This window comes from Ursus americanus, chromosome 2 (assembly GCF_024610735.1).
Source record: "Ursus americanus isolate L20-20 chromosome 2, mUrsAme1.1.p, whole genome shotgun sequence".
Taxonomy (NCBI): Eukaryota; Metazoa; Chordata; class Mammalia; order Carnivora; family Ursidae; genus Ursus; species Ursus americanus.
This window is the reverse complement of record NC_142128.1, coordinates 4,702,260-4,718,266: the sequence shown is the minus strand read 5'-3', so window position 1 is coordinate 4,718,266 and position 16,007 is coordinate 4,702,260. Positions and strand designations below refer to the sequence as shown.

General features: G+C 53.2%; 1 protein-coding gene across 1 annotated transcript in view; it reads right to left on the bottom strand.

The window, feature by feature from the left end:
• The window catches only part of DAGLB (diacylglycerol lipase beta), a 28,354-nt gene extending 13,782 nt beyond the window's left edge, over nucleotides 1-14,572 (bottom strand). The window contains exons 1-9 of the mRNA XM_045813424.2: nucleotides 14,360-14,572; nucleotides 12,560-12,711; nucleotides 7,924-8,095; nucleotides 6,734-6,992; nucleotides 5,061-5,183; nucleotides 4,238-4,365; nucleotides 3,256-3,382; nucleotides 2,842-2,925; nucleotides 644-721 (exon numbers count right to left, since the gene is read on the bottom strand). Coding sequence (XP_045669380.2) covers nucleotides 644-721; nucleotides 2,842-2,925; nucleotides 3,256-3,382; nucleotides 4,238-4,365; nucleotides 5,061-5,183; nucleotides 6,734-6,992; nucleotides 7,924-8,095; nucleotides 12,560-12,711; nucleotides 14,360-14,454 — 1,218 coding nt within the window. The 5' untranslated portion in view covers nucleotides 14,455-14,572. The remainder of the gene's footprint in view (nucleotides 1-643; nucleotides 722-2,841; nucleotides 2,926-3,255; nucleotides 3,383-4,237; nucleotides 4,366-5,060; nucleotides 5,184-6,733; nucleotides 6,993-7,923; nucleotides 8,096-12,559; nucleotides 12,712-14,359) is intronic.
• Between the last annotated feature and the right edge of the window lie 1,435 nt (nucleotides 14,573-16,007).

Genomic DNA, 16,007 nt, shown 5'->3' with positions numbered 1-16,007 from the left:
TAACGGGTACACAGCCTCCTGCAGGTCTCTGCCGCCCGAATCGTATGCTCACAAACGGTTCCAACGATAAACATGTTACATGATTAAAACCCTTTCACAAAACAGCTGCTCCAGGCAGGCCCTTTCTGTCCCGGGAGGAGGGGCCGCCACAGCCCGTACCGCCGCCCAGTAAGAGCGAAAGGAGAACCCGCGTGTTGTGACACCGGCGGAGGGAAGTGCTGGGGGCGCCTGCCGCTCCGGGGAGGGGGCGGAGGTGTGGGGCGGGAGGTGGGGGGGCTCCCGAGGGGGCGGCCTTGCTGCGGCCCCTGGCCCCATACTGAGCCGAAGCTTCTCTTCCCCACAACAATACGTGACTTCTATCGAGGGGAGAAGAGCGTTCAACGGGGCTTCAAAGGCCAACCGACACTTATTCCAGTAACTGCTTGGCCTCTGGCAATTCCCTCGATGGCTCTGAACCTGCGCCTTCCTCTTAAAACACAAAAGCAACCCCGTGAGGTTGTTGTGAGAATTTCTACGAAAAGAATGAAAGGCACTTACTTTGCACAGCACTTGGCACAGGGTAGCTACCTGCTGTATGGTTAGCATTCCCGGGAGAGAGTCAGAGTTATGGAACATTCCTGAACACACACCCCAGGGCTTGTACCTTGTGTGCCGAACAGTCTTGCACCCCACACTCTAAGTTGAGGGTCTCATTCTCCGCTGACAGGTCCGTGAGGATGTCCTACAAAGAGTGCATTGGGAAGAGGCCGTTGGGGCGAGCTGTGCGCAAAGGCTGGGGGGCAGGTCCTCTGAAGGACTGCGGAGCTACAGTCTCCTGGGTCAGACGGCTGAGGATTAAACCTGACACCTGACCTTGGGAGGGAAACCCAGGCGGCCAGGAAGCTCGTGAGGGACCCACGGCAGGGAAGGGGGTGTGGGCTGCGGCTAAGACACACACGTTCAGCCCTCCCTCACTGCAGACCTCTACTAAGTACCCACGAAGCACAGAACCCTGTACCTGGGTTTTGAACAAAGCATGGTTCCTGTCCTCAAGGGGTATCAATGGCTCACTGAAACCTAAGGGGAGGGTAAGAAACGCATGGGGGGGTGTGCTGCAAGGCAGGAGTGGGGGTGGGCTTCCTGGAGGAGGTGGCACCTGAGCCAAAGACTAAAGGGAAAACTTGCTTTCAGGAAACAGAGAGAGGTGGGCAACCACACCTAACGGGCCAGCAGGACCCAAAGCAGAGTGTCTGAGCACAGGAAGCAGACAGAGGGCCAGGCACATGGGTGCTCAGAGGCGCTGCGTGTAGAGCCTGGGAGGCGGGGTGTCCCCAGGACCCAGTGCAGCCAAGCTGCTGGGGATGGGACTCCATAGCTATACCCTGCAAAGCTCAAGGGGACTCTGGTGCCCTGGAGAACCACTGGCAGACTGAACTTGGGGTGGAACTGGAAAGGCAGGCTGGGGTCAGGTCACAAAGCACCAACACAGCTGCGCTAAGACACATGAATTTTCTATTAAAAAGTAATGGGGGGGCGCCTGGGTGGCTCAGTCATTAGGCGTCTGCGTTTGGCTCAGGTCATGATCCCGGGGTACTGGGACTGAGCCCCGCATCGGGCTCCCTGCTCAGCCGGGAAGCCTGCTTCTCCCTCTACTCCCCCCGCTGGCTTGTGTTACCTCTCTCGCTCTCTCTCAAATAAATAAATTTAAAAAATCAAAAAAAAAAAAAAAAAGTAATGGGGTGAGGCGCCTGTGTGGCTCAGTCAGTTAAGCATCCAACTCTTGATTTCGACTCAGGTCAGGATCTCAGGACCGTGGAGATGGACCCATGCTGGGCTCCATGGTGGGGGTGGAGTCTGCTAAAGATTCTCTCTTCTCTCCCTATGCCCCTCCCTCCACTCACATGCTCTCTCTCAAAAATAAAATCTTAAAAAAAAAAAAAGTAATGGGGGGCCAAAGAAGGTTTCTAAGAAGCAGTGGTAACATGTGACCCATGTTCTAGAAAGAGTTCTCTGTGGATGGTATGAGGACTGACCGGAAAGATAAGAGACCAGAGACAAGGACCACAGTAGGAACCTGCTTCCCAGGCCCAGGAAGGGGGATGTGGCCACAGTGAGGGCCGTGGGGCCACAAATGGAGAGACAGCCAGAGAGACCCAAACAGGAAGCCAGGAGAGAAAGCAAGGACAACTCCACAGTTCCTTCAGGGGCCCGCTGGGGGATGCTGCAGAATTACTAGAAATGGGGGCTGGAGGTGGTGAGGCGTCTGCTTTCCTCAGTGCCCGGGCAGAGCCCTGGGCAGGTGCAGAGTCCCAGCCGACAGCCCCAGCGGCAGACCCTGCCCTGGAGGGGGACGAAGGCTCACACTGTGGTGCCTCACTACACCTCCTGGGTCAGCAGGGAAGTGAGGACCAGGAAATGAGCCTGAGGAATGGCCAAGAACAGACCAGAGAGCATGACATGGAAAGAGAGCAGCCACCGCCCAGAATCTGCAGGGGCAGAGAAGGCGGGGGCGTGGGCAGGCCAGGAGAGGGCTTGCTGCTCGGGGGACAGACACGCACGGCAGGCCCCGCGAGTCAGGCGGCCGCCTCTGGAGCAAGTCCTCCAGCGGGGATCCCAATGCCCTGCTGGTCTGTTTCTGACGCTTCTCGGTGAAAAGGAAATGACTCCGTCCATTTCTCCAAAGGCAGCACCTCACAGCCCCGGGTCTGCTTCTGCACCGTCTACCTGGCGTTTCCTGCTACGCCTGCTGCTCTGACTGACGAGCGCTCTAGCCTCCGTTCCGCCGAAGGCGGGTCTCCTGGCACCCGCGGCCGGCTGTTCGCCCCACCCCTAGTCCCAGGCCTCGCGCATCAGGCTCCTTACCTGCAGAGACATGGTTCCTCTCACGGCTACCACGACGGATTCTTTCCTGTGGTCCAGAGCCACTAAAAAGGGAAGCTCGTAGACCTGGAGGCGAGGGAAAGCAGCATGAGTTCTCGACAGCGAGCGCGCGGCCACGGGGCCGAGATGGGCTGCGCGGCGTCTCTAACGGTTGGGCCGTGGTGCTGTCCTTCCATGAGGGGGGACTGCACAGGCACCCAAGATGGTATATCTACGAAGGCTTCCAGCTCCATCTCGTGTTAAGCCCATGTGGGCTTCAGGGGGCCCAGGAGCCCCCCGAAACGGTATGCAAACCGTGTGTCCGTGCATGTGTTCTGGGGACGTCATTTATAACTTCTGTCACAGTCTCGAAGGACCCTGGGACCCAGAGAAGCGATGAGGCGCTGCCATACTGACCTTGTCGTGAAAGCTTATGTGAATGAAGTCCCTGTACTGCAGGCCCGTTGTGTGCAGGATGGAGCCGAAGTGACAGTGCAGCTGCTCGCCGCCGACCAGGTCGTAGTCCGTCGTCCCGCTCCTACAGCTGAACACACGGGCAAGCGCGTCAGCCCCGCCGCCCCGCCGCCCCGGCAAGCACGAGGACCAGAGCTCACAACGTCCAGCACCGCCTCTGGCTCCCATACAGCGGCCTTTACGATTTCTGGACATACCTCTTACTAGAGATCTGACTTCTGGAGTCACGTTAATGTTTTACATAGTCAAAAAATAAATGATATTAAGAACGGGAGAGACTCTCAAATCTCCAGGAGTGGGGCATCTTGTCTGCGGATATGATGGACCGAAAAGGGCGCGACGTTCCTCCCAGGGAATTCCTGCCAAAAATGTGTAACTCGACTCTAATCCGGAGGAAACCATCAATACAAATTGAGGGCCATTCACAATACCTAGACTATCAGGCAATGAATGTCAGCATCACGCAAGACAGAAAATTCCAGACAGACGGCCAAGTGCAATGCGTAAGCCTGACGTGGAGGAAACCTTGCTCTAAAGGCGACTACTGGGAAAATGTGACTACAAAAGCTGAGCGAGCTACTGCCGCACGCTGGCGGTGCTGGCACAGAAGCGTCTCGTACTATGCAAAAGAAGGTCCGGGATCCTAGGAGACATGGGCCAGAGCGGCTGGAGATAAGGGGCACGCTCTCCGCCGCTAGAGGTTCAGCAGGAAGTGACACTGACACAGCACAGGCGACCACACTGTGTCACAACTGGTGGCTCCAGATAAAGGCTCGATGCATGTTCTCGGCACTGCTCTCGCAGTTTTGCAATATTTCCAAACAGAACGTTTTTGGAAAGGGGAAACGGGATTATTTTTAGAAACTAAGGTGCGGCACCGTAGGAGTGACACGCGGCGGGCGGGTGGGGCCCAGAGGCCACCTACCAGTCCCCACCGATCTTGCAGAGCCCAGTGAAGGGGTTCCGGTAGATGTAGAGGGGCCACCCGTAGGCCGCTGCTGCGAACTGCATGTAATGCTGACAATTGGCTAACTCGGAGTCCAGATCAGCTTCCTGGAAGAGAAGACAGACAGCTCTTTGTTTCAGGGAACCCGCTACGGACGAGATCACCTCAAGATGATATGCCTGACCTCCGACTACTCCTGGCGTCCCTTTCTTTCCTCACTGAAGAGACCTCTCAGCGGACTTCCACACGGAAAACTGGTCCTTAAACACAGAAACAGACCCTTCATTTTATAGGAATGTAGCACGTACGGGGGAAATGAACAGCAAAGTCCCTACTGACTTTCGTGGCGCACGCCACGCGCCAGGCCCTGCCGCAACGGAGCCGGAAGGCCCGGACACCTGCGTCACGCACAGAGAGAGCCATCCATCCGCGTGCAACCTTCTCTTTCAGAAGCAGGAACGCCTGTGGCAGGAAAACTCCTCCAGCAAACCCCAACGGTTTCTGCTCCCTCGGCCCAGAGAAGAGAGCAAACACACTGAGGGGGAATCAGGCCCATCCCAGAAACGAGGTTTGCTGTGTTGACGTCAACAGCCTATTTCCTAAAAGAGAATGCTTTAAAAATACAATGGAGGGTGAAGCGGCCAGGAATGGGCTCCCTCCGCCCAGCGAACCACAACCAGCAGAAGCCACACACCACATTCCAACCACCTGTCCTGAGATCGGTGCTGGCCAGTTTGTTTTTTGAAGATGTATAAACAGGAATAAATGTCAGAACTTTACAAATCAACAGGAAGGGGCTTACCTGGGGGGCCCCCGGGGAATGGCTGATCACCTCGCCTGGCTCCTGGCTGTTCCTGATACTGTCCTGTTGCTGATGGAGAAGGGTGAGGCCCGCCGCAATGTCGCTGGGCACCAGATCTGTGTCCTGGACGAAAACAGAGGCCTGTCGTAGAACTCAGCAGGGACGGCCCACGAGTTCCTTAAAATCCAGTTTTATACAGGTCACACGCACACCCACACCCACAGTTACACGTAAAGAGGTCCTTAAAAGTATTTGCCTTTCACGACTCCATCCCTATGTGAGCTGGACAATGTTTACTATCCTGCCCTCAGACAAACCCACCGCAGAACACAGACATGTTGCCGAGCTATTATTTTTAAATTTCACTTCAAGGAACTTAACTGACTTCACATCTTTTATAGAGTTGGGAGAAAATAGATAAGTTCACCATCTTTGAACTAATGGCCAATTTTAGCCCAAATTTAAGACTCTTGCTCAAAATGCCGGGGTTTTGTTCAAAGAGTCCCTGGTAGAGATTTCAGAGACTGAACTCATGCTCACTGGCTACAGCAAGCCTCCCAAAGAACCTCAAACTAGGAAAGCAACAGAGGGAGTCCCCCGTGCCCGCCCTCCCCCTGCTGGAGCAGGCGGGAATCCTCGGCGGCTCGCAGGCACTTCCAGTCACAGGGAAGGACAAGGCACTGGCCCCTCTGCCCCTGAGTCATGGGTTCTTCCAAGGTCTTAAGACCAGACGGAAGCACTCCCTGAAGGTTAGTCTGGGGAGAGACACTTCTCCAGCCTCTCCCGGAAGGCTGCGGCGGCGGCCTGGTGCCAGCCCACGGGCCGGCTCTGGGCCCTGCAGACGCAGACGCCAGAGAGGCCAGGAGGGACCGGCAATCGTGCAGGAGGTCACGAGAACTCCTCTCCCTCACCTGCTCTCAGTACTGAACACAACAGCTGACCACAGAACATTACAGGAAAACACTGGGTGTGACAGAAAAACGAGGTTTTCCAAATCACTTAAGAAACTGCTCTAGAACGAAGACGACTTCCTGCACTGTAATAACATATTCAAACTCTCCCTCAAAGCTAGAATAATCTACCATTTCTATCATGCTATGAAGGAGCAACCAAGGGCTGACACCCTGGATGCATGACACCGCCCACACCTGGCGCCTGCCGAGGGCCAGAGGCGCGGAGGACAGACAGTTCAGACAACGGGCAAATCATCCCCAAGATACGCGGGCTCCATTATGTAGCTCCTTAAAAATGAACTAACAGGGATGCCTGGGTGGCTCAGCCATTAAGCGTCTGCCTTCAGCTCAGGTCATGATCCCAGGGTCCTGGGATCGAGCCCTGCATCAGACTCCCTGCTCAGCGGGAAGGCTGCTTCTCCCTCCCCCACTCCCCTGCTTGTGTTCCCTCTCTCGCTGCCTCTCTGTCAAATAAATAAAAATCTTAAAAAAAAAAAAAAGAACTAACAATCCTGACAGTGTAACAAACAGGTGGCAACAGCAGGACGCACTCACTAGAGAGATGCCCCCTGTCCCCCCCGGGACCCGCCATACTGCAGACCACACATGTGCAAGAGCTCCCTGGGGTGGACAGGGGATCAGCTCCCGACACAGTATTCATCTCAACACGAGAGACATTTACTTCGGAGACAGAGACGAGAGCAGACCCCTTGAGCTTACTGAAAAGTAGGTTGAGAAAAGCTCTGCCGTACTCGAAAAAGCAACTCGAGTATGGTCGTCCTTTCCGACACAGCAGCACAGGAACTTGATTCTGGTTTCCCACACGCTGGTAGCTGCTGTCTTGAGGCCGTGAAGAAGCTGGCTCGACTCACGACTATCCAGGTGGTTGGGGCCAGCGGACGGACACGGAGCCATTTTCCCCCCGAGGGGGTCAAAGACGATGATGATGGTGACCACAGTGGAGACGATGATAATCCAGCTGCAAAACAGAAAGAGAAGGCGTGATGACCCGGGTCCCATATCCAGACGCGGGGGCCACGGCTCCCTCCTCAGGGCCCGGTTTTTGCATCTGTACGGCTGTGGCTCCAGTGACCCAGGAAGATGCGGATCTCCCAGAACCAGGTTGAGGTGAGCAACTTGTTTCTTCTAGAAAGTTCTTTTTGAGCCTGTGGCTGACCCAGGCCCCACGAAAATCAGAGCCTTAGAAGTGAAGACCACAAAAGAAAAAAGGAGGTGCCTGGTAGGGCTGCAGCCTGGGCACGGAAATAGCCAGAACCTGCTCTCCACGGTCCTATGGCCAAGACCCAGGCCCTTACTCCTCAGTGCCTCGGGGTTCTGCTCGGTAAAACTGAAAGAACTTTGCCACATTGTGGGATACTCTGGTGGGTCTTTCACTCATACGTTGTAAGTATTTCGAGACTGTCCACAATGGGCCACACAGTGTGTTCACGAACGTGGGCCCCACGGGAAGACGCGCCTCTGCAGAGGGACTCTGCTGCCCCTGTGTTCCTAAGACTGTGAGCCTGGAAACCGCGAAAACCCGACCCCGTGCGTTAGTCCCTGTCGCAATTTCTGACACAGCATTTCTGCTCAACCTGCCTTAAGTTTTTGCCCTTGATTTGGTCTTCGGGTTTTCTTCCTTCTTATAACAGAAGGGATGGAACGCAGAAGAATGAGAACCAGCAAGAAAGACAATGACATCAATAAACGCGTTCACGGGAGATGAATTATTTCTTATATATAAATGCACGTCTCTCAATTTTTATGGTTTACTCAAAAAGGGCCGATTTCTAACAACGTTAGGAGCCCGCACGACGTTGGGCTATCTACAGTGACTCCGAAAGGTCTGTTTCCTTACATCTCAAATGCATCTGAGACAAGAAGCTGAAAGAGAAGACGGAAGACCTCACCTGATGATGACGGTGGCAATGATGCCATTCACCACTGTCTTGTCACACTGAACGTCGTCTGCTATCCAGGCGGCCCCCAGAGAAGCCCAGACCATCTCTGGCAGAAAGAGCGCCAGGCGGAGGTAAAGCAGCTTGGACATAGATTTCCGTGGTCCAGGATTACAGATGGTTCCTGAAACACAGAAGATATTCACACCGGGCAGCTGGCTTCCTCAGAGACTTCCTTCCCACAGAGACAGAGCACGCAGACATCTGCTGGTACCACAGGTGCTCTGGTGGTTTCTCCTCGTAATTGGAAATCGATGCCCCATGGTGAGAGCAAGTGAACAAGTGAGGAGTGGAAATAGGACAAAAAGCCTCAGATTCATTTCCTAGACTTCCTGGGGTTTCAAGATACTTCAGAGTTCTAACTGGGATGACCATATAATCACTGCCCAAACCAGGACACTTCTGAGAGAGGAAGGAGGTGCTATTAATTATGCTGGGACAACGGGCACATAACAGAGCTGTCCGGGGCCAACAGACATACACGGTCACCTGAGTTCTAGAAAGTAATTCCACCATCTGCTCAAGACCTATGGTGTTCAGGCACCATCTGAAACACTTTACACCCATTATTCTGTAATCCTCACAACTCTGAAGACAGTCACCATCCCATTTTACAAATGAGGAAACTGAGGCTAAGAGACCTTAGTAACTACTTTCTAAAACATAACCCAGGGGGTGCCTGGGTGGTAGGGTTGATTAAGCCTCCGACTCTTGATTTCAGCTCAGGTCATGACTTCAGGGTCGTGAGATCAAGTCCTGTGTCCGTCCAGCTCTGTGCTCAGGGGGGAGTCTGCCTGAGATTCTCTCCCTCCCTTTCTCTCTCTGCCCCTCCCCCTGCACTCTCTCTCTCTCAAATAAATAAAATATTAACAACCCCCCCCATTCCAGGTCTGCATGGTCCCGGCTCTCCGTCTCACCAGCATCTGCAGTCTTGGGAAGTGAACAATTCTGACGCGCGAGAACACTTGAAGAAACCCACCATGCAACCTTTTTACCGTGTGTCTTAAACCCGAGTATCCACAGAGGTCTGTGTGCTTTAATTAAAGCAGAAAACGGAGTTCTAAGATTCCAGAAAGATCAAGGTACTGAAAAAACCTCCTCTATCAAGTCACACCCGCCGAGGAGAACATTGTTATTTACTGAGGTAAGAGATCTTCCTCTCGAGGCAGAGGGGCCGGCGAGGACCTGGCTGCTGCAGGGGGCACAGAGACGCGTGGGCCCCATAACGGACGAGCAGAACTTCCGCCCTGAATGCCGTGTTCTCAGCACAGCCTGGGTCTTCATCTGGCTGAGCCGTTTGTGCAAAGACCACAAAAGGCAGGCCTGTGTCACAGAATCTTTGGTTCAACGCCTCTACACAGCGCAGCAACCTTCCCTGGCGTGAGGGGAGCAACGAGCCCCCGATACGCGTACAGAGGTGACACGAGGAAACGTCCCAGGATCGGGAGCACACGCAGCGAATGGCAGACGCTGCAGGCTGAGCGTGTTCTGCCATGAAAACGTGGTGGTCATGGGGCTGGGCCTTCCCTACGTAAGCCTCCTCCATGTAGAAACAGTAGGATTTCACCAGGGAAACTAGAAACTGCCGTGGTATCAAGATTCTCCCAACTCTGCTACACTGACGACCAAGAAAAAGAGCAGAGGTCAGTGCACAGCATCAGTCTCCGGGACAAGGAAGACTGAACCCCACTGGCCCCAAATGCGCCCTCTGCAGCTCATGTCTCTCTTAGACAGTAACGCCAGGCCAAAGCTACACAAACACGGCCTTTCAGCACAAGTGACAGGTTCATTACCGAGCCGCCTTACGGAACAAAAGGGGCAAAGAAGTTATCCATGTAGCAAGAATGTAACGAACAAGGGCACCTGGGTGGCTCAGTCAGTTAAGCATCCGACTCTTGATTTCGGCTCAGATCATGATCTCAGGGTTGGCATTTAAACTAATATGACTTATAAAACATTGTTTTTGGTTCAGGTGTGGGATCTCTAGCCATAAGTAACAAAAGCTTAAAAACAGGAAGGACCCGGGACCTGCCCCGACGTCGGAGACTGGAAGTGCAGAGCCGGGACAGGTGTCACGGCTCTCTGGCCTCTCACGGCTCTGCCCTCCTCTGTCAGCTCACCCTGGCTGTGAGTGCAGATACAGCAGGAACTCCGCAGCCCATCCCTCCACAGAATCACCCAGAATGAAAACAGTATATTGTTTCTGGATCTTTCCTAGAGGAGCAAGGAAAGACTGCCCAGAATTTTCCAGAAAACTCCTGAATTTCAACTGGCTCAAACTGGGTCACGCGTCCATCCTGGAACCAATCACTGACAAACGAGGGTCATTCCTGAGCTGGGTGGAGCCCTGGCTTCTCTGACACACTTACTTCATATGTGAGGGATGGGGGACGTCCCAAATAAAACCGGATTCTGTCTGGAAGAGGCTGCGGGATGGGCAACCCACCCACAACACAAACCACCGGCACACGACGCCTACCACACACACCGGCAGATGTCTTCTGAGCCCTGACCGGGAGTGTGAGGTGGAGCAGGCCTCAGGCAAGTGCTTCGGAGGAGCCTCCGAACCTGACGCCTCCAAAAATATCTAAACAAAAACATTTAAGGAAAAAAAAGCTTCAGATCTGAACCCACTCTTACAGCAGCGTACTGGTCTCCTAACCAGAACAGGCCAATAAATGAGACGATGCCACAGCTGCAGTGAACACCAACCTAGACACTTCTTCCTTCAGAAATTCAGACTTGATGAAAAAGCCCCATAGTGCTGGGCACCGGGCTGGCTCAGTCCGTCGAGCACGTGACTTGCTTTCCGTTCAGGTCATGATCTCAGGGTCATGAGATCAACCGCTGCATCGGGCTCCATGCTCAGTGCGGAGTCTCCTTGAGATTCTCTTTCTCCCGCTGCAACCCCCCACACTCTCTCTAAACACCACCACAACACCAAAGCCACAACTCCACTGTGCTAACCCCACATGGCGGGGACAGACACGGACCACAACACTGGGACCTTCTCGCTCTGGACATCCCTGCACGCACGCACGTTTTCAGGGGCGGGCTAAAATGCACAGAGCTCTCTTCTCCACAGATTCCTCTGTAAGTGGGCACACGCCACACCTCTCGGTCATCCAAAACCCTGCGGTCTTTCTCATGAAACACCTGGCCACTAATGTTTCTCTATCAGTCCCCATGAGCTACCCCCATCTTTTAAGTTTCAGTTGGTCATTCCAAACCGTCAAGGTCATGGTTCTGCCGCCCAGGGTATCAGCTATTCCCTCCCAGCGCTTTCACCATCCTCTGGAGTGTGTGAGTCTGCCTCCCACAGCCCCACTCAAGCAATGATGAAATGCGCTGGAGGGAGGCATGCCATTCAGCCCTGCCTCTGACTGCGGAGTTTTTAGTTACTCATGTACCACAATGCTCGGCTCCTCCTATGAACCTGAGCACTCACACGGGGAAGGCTCCCAGCGTTTTCCGCAAAGTGACCGCAGAAAACTGTAACATGGAGAAAAACATTAAGAATAGATGGAACTGTTACAATTCATTAATAAAAAAGGACAAATAACCCAACTAAAAACGGGGCAAAGCATCTGAGTAGACACATCCCCAAAGACGGTACACGAATGGCCGGTAAGCCCAGGAAAGGATGCTCGTCAAGGCAGCGCGAATCACCACCACAGTGAGATCCACCAGGACGGCTAGGGTCAGAAAGTCAGACAAAGGTAAGTGCTGCTGAGGACATGGAGAAACTGGACTTCTTTATAAACTGAAAGAAAAACGGTGTAGCTGCTTGGAAGCCAGTCTGGCAGTTCCCCGGAAGGTTAAACACGGGGACACCACATGATCCAGCCATTCCACGCCCAGGCACACATCCAAGAGAAATCAAAACCTCTGTCTTTCCAAAAACATGTATGTGAACGTTCGTGATTTGTAACAGCCCAGAAGTGTTAATAACCCAAATGTCCACGGACTAACAAATGGATAAAATGTGGCAAACCATTCAATGTAATTTTTTAAAAAGATTTTTTATTTATTTGAGAGAGAAAGAGAGCATGCGCACCAGCAGGCTTGGGGGAGGAGGGCAGAGGGAGAAGCAGACTCCCCACTAGGCAGGCAGCCTGATGTGGGTCTCGATCCCAGAACCCCGGGATCATGACCTGAGCCAAAGGCAGACGCTTCACTGACTGAGCCAATATTACTCAGCCATAGGAAAAATGAAGAGCTGATACACACTACAAGGTCCATGAACCTTGAAAACGTTACGCTAAGTTTCAGAGGCCAGACCAACCGGCCACATAGTGGGTGACTCCACCTGTCCGATCCCAACGAGGCAGATCTACAGGTGAAGATCAGCAGATGGCTAGGGCTGAGGAAATTGGGGGAAAGGGAGGAGTGACTGCTAAGAGGTATAGGATTTCTTTTTGGGGTGATGAAAACGTACCAAAATTGTGGTGATGGCTGCACAGTCTGTGAACACACTAAAAATCATGGACTTGTACACTTTAAATGCGTGAACTGCACGGTACATGAATTACATCTCAATAAGGCAGTTAAAAAAAACACGTATCAAATAGAAAAGGCTACCCTTTACCTTTCATGCTGACACATACGATGGCAGACACTGTACATATAATAACTGCCAGGAGAACAAGAAGAACGATCAAGTAACTGCTGAGCAGGGCGCCGCCCGCACAGTCCAGCTTCCCTCTGTGCATGAGGAACAAAGTCAAAATGCCAATCCACCTGCCAAGAGATAGGGAGGGTCAGAAATGGAAACCAAGGAAAGAAGGAAATGGAGTTAATATATATATATTTTTAAATTTTTAGTTAGGGGCGCCTGGGTGGCTCAGTTGGTTAATCGTCTGCCTTCCGCTCAGGTCATGACCCCAGGGTCCTGGGATTGAGCCCCGAGTCAGGCTCTCTGCTTGATGGGAAGCCTGCTTCTCCCTCCTCCTCTGCCCCCTCTCCGCTCATGTTCTCTCTCTCTCTCTCTAGAATAAATAAAAACTTTAAAAAATTTTTTAATTAAAAATTTTTTTTAAAAGGAGTTAATATTTCCCAAAGCCAGGCGAAGTTTGTTTTGGAATATAATTATCTTCCATAAAAGATCTACTAAAAAAAAATAATAAAAGATCTACTAAGTCAATTAAAGAGCGTGACCTTTTTTTAAAAAGCGAGTTTTATACTTTCTGTGTTTACATGATTGTTCCTAATTCGATGCCTGCTCTAATACCTAAGAGTCATTTAATGTCACAATCAGGCAACCATAATGTGGGCTGATGAAAAACAGCAGCCCTATCATGACTCAGAAATACGTAAGTGTAAACCAACAAAATACACCCTTGCTAAAATATTAACAAGACAATGTTTACTTCTGGAGATTAACAAGAAATTGACAAACACACATTGTCTTCTGTTGTGTGTTATGCAAAAACCAGGAGGTGGTAATCACGTTATGCCACGATGTTCCACAGTGAACACTGATAAACTTGAAAGGCCACATACTGCAGACTTATATATTTTGTAATTCAGTGCAGAACAAGGAAAGACAGCACCAAACACCGCAAAGTAACAGTGACCCGTCACTGGAGGTATTTCAGCAAAGGGCAGAGCACCGCTGGCAAGAACACTGTATTACGGATTCAAGCCCACGTGTGGAACTGGGACTAGGGAACATTTTATGCTTTTGTCAGTTTTGTGATATTAGGACTCTGGGTCTGGAAATAATAATGGGAAATGATCTCAGAGAGACTTGGCTCTGAAAACTATGAAACTACTGAGGAGCGGCTTCCAGTATTTCACGTACTTCAAGAATGCTGTATTATTTATTTATTCCCTGCTCAGCCCCTCTGGGAGCAGACTTGAGGCTCCCAATTCCACTTCCCATCGGTTGCACACTCTGTGCCGAGCCTGGCTGCTCCTCAGGGAATTCAGCCACAACCGGCTCCAGAACGACAGGCAGGCTACTATTTCCCGTCCTGTCCTTTGGTTGACACTGGATGCCCTGCGTTTCCATGCCGAGCGCCGTGATGATGCAAGTGGCTGCACCTGGCTCCAGGAAGCAGATCCCGAAGGCCACGGCCTTTGGTCGGCAACCACATCCCGGAGGCTCCCGGGGCCAGGCTTCGGCGCCGCACACGACGGGGGCCCACCTGGACGACCCCGGGCCCGGCCTCCCCGCTCCGGCCTCAGTGTGCCCTCCGAGAAGTGGGGAGAGAGGCTGCACGCACGTCCTCGGAGGCCCCGCGCGGCGGAGAGGCCCTGCCAAGGGAACGTGGGCACCGCGACCGCGCGCTCAAACCCGGCAACACAGTCAGTCCTCCCGGGCCGCTGGAACCCGCTCCCTCCGCGCCCCGGCCGCCCGGCCGCCCGCATAGCCCGCAGCCCTTACCACACCACTCGCAGGGACAGCTCGAAGAACCCCGGGAAGACCAGGTCGTCGCTAGCGATGGCCCAGCGCCGACCGAAAAGCACCATCCCGGGCATGGCGGAGGCCCCGCTGCCCGGCCTCGGGCCGGCCCGCCGCGCGCCGCTGGCCACTCGGAGCCCCGCGCCCTCCGGGATCCAACCCCAAACCGACTGCGACTCGGCGCAGGCGCGCGCGAGGGTCGGGCCCGGCGCACGCGCACTGAGCCCCGCGAAGCAGCTGGACCCTCCGCGCCTGCGCCGAGGCGCTGACCCGGAAGGCGCTGGTCGGCGTGCTAGCTGTTTCGCACGTGTGCGACGTCAGTTCTGATAATATTCGCGTTTTGTAGTTACGGACTCTTTGGGGCCCGGAGGAATGAGCACCCCCCAGAGATCCACGGGTGTTAACGGCGGATCTGGGGCTCCTTCCTGGTCTGTGGGCCTCCAAGCATGTGACGAAGTTCACTCTCGCTGCCCCCCGCGTTCAGGAGTGCCGCGTTAGGACGCCTTTCGAGTTCAAGGTCTGAAATCACCCGGCAGCTTGGGGCTGGGGCGTGGGGAAGAGCGTGGTCTTCAGAGCCTACGGCACTGAGCACTTAGCACCTCCACTCTGCCCCACTCTGGTCCGAGCCCCCTTCGTCTGGTGCCTACCCGGGTCTCCCCGCTGCGCTCCCCCGTTCTGCCCTTCCTCCCCCCCCCGCCCCCCGCCCTCCAGTGCATTTCCCCTGTAGAGCCGAGGCGACTTTGTTGAACCGTCAGAGCAGGCCCGTCCTCCGCTTAGGATCTTGCAAGGCTGCATTTTGTGCGTGAGATTGATTCCAATCTCCTCCGCTACCCCAACCCCGAAAGGCTTTTCCCTGGCAGTCACACAGCACAAGTCTGTCAATGCGAGTTTCTCTGGCTTCCTGGGTTTGGGTTACCATTCTCTCCACCCCACTGCCTGCCGACCCCCGCCCCCCCCCCCATACATCAAGCTCATTCTTGCCCCAGGACTTTTACATTCTGCTTCCTCCCCAGTTATTTCCATGTCTCTGTCTCAGATCATTCAGGCCTCAGCTCAAGTGCCCCGGTTTCAAAGAGGCCTTCCCTGGGCACCTTATGTAAACAGCACACACACCTGTTTCCATTCCCTCACTCTGCTTGTTTTCCTCCTGAAACTTAATCACTCCCTGACATTGTACCACGTTTATTACCTCTCTCCTCCCACCTCTCTCTTATTTTGAAACAATTTACCTTGTCCGTCTTGTTCACTGCTATGCACATAATAGAGCAAATTACAGGCACTTACTAAATACTTGATGAACGAATAAACAAACTCATTGAATGTCAAGGTTTTCTAAGTCTGAAGTTCCTTCAGGGATCTGCTACAGGGCAGGATTTCAGAGTTAAAAATAATATCGAAATGATATTGATGGTTGTGGAAATCATACGTGGAATTGTAGATGGGGAAGTTACAAAGTTTCTATAGAAAAGAGAACCATTCGTTATAAAATAAGTATTCATTGGGTACTTGGTGTGGCCAGAAGTGACTTAATCAGAGGCGTCAGGGAAGACTTCCCTGAAGAAGATAATAAAATGAGATCTGGAGGAAAAATAGGAATTCAGTGGAAGAGAGTGATTCAGAAGCTAGAGAG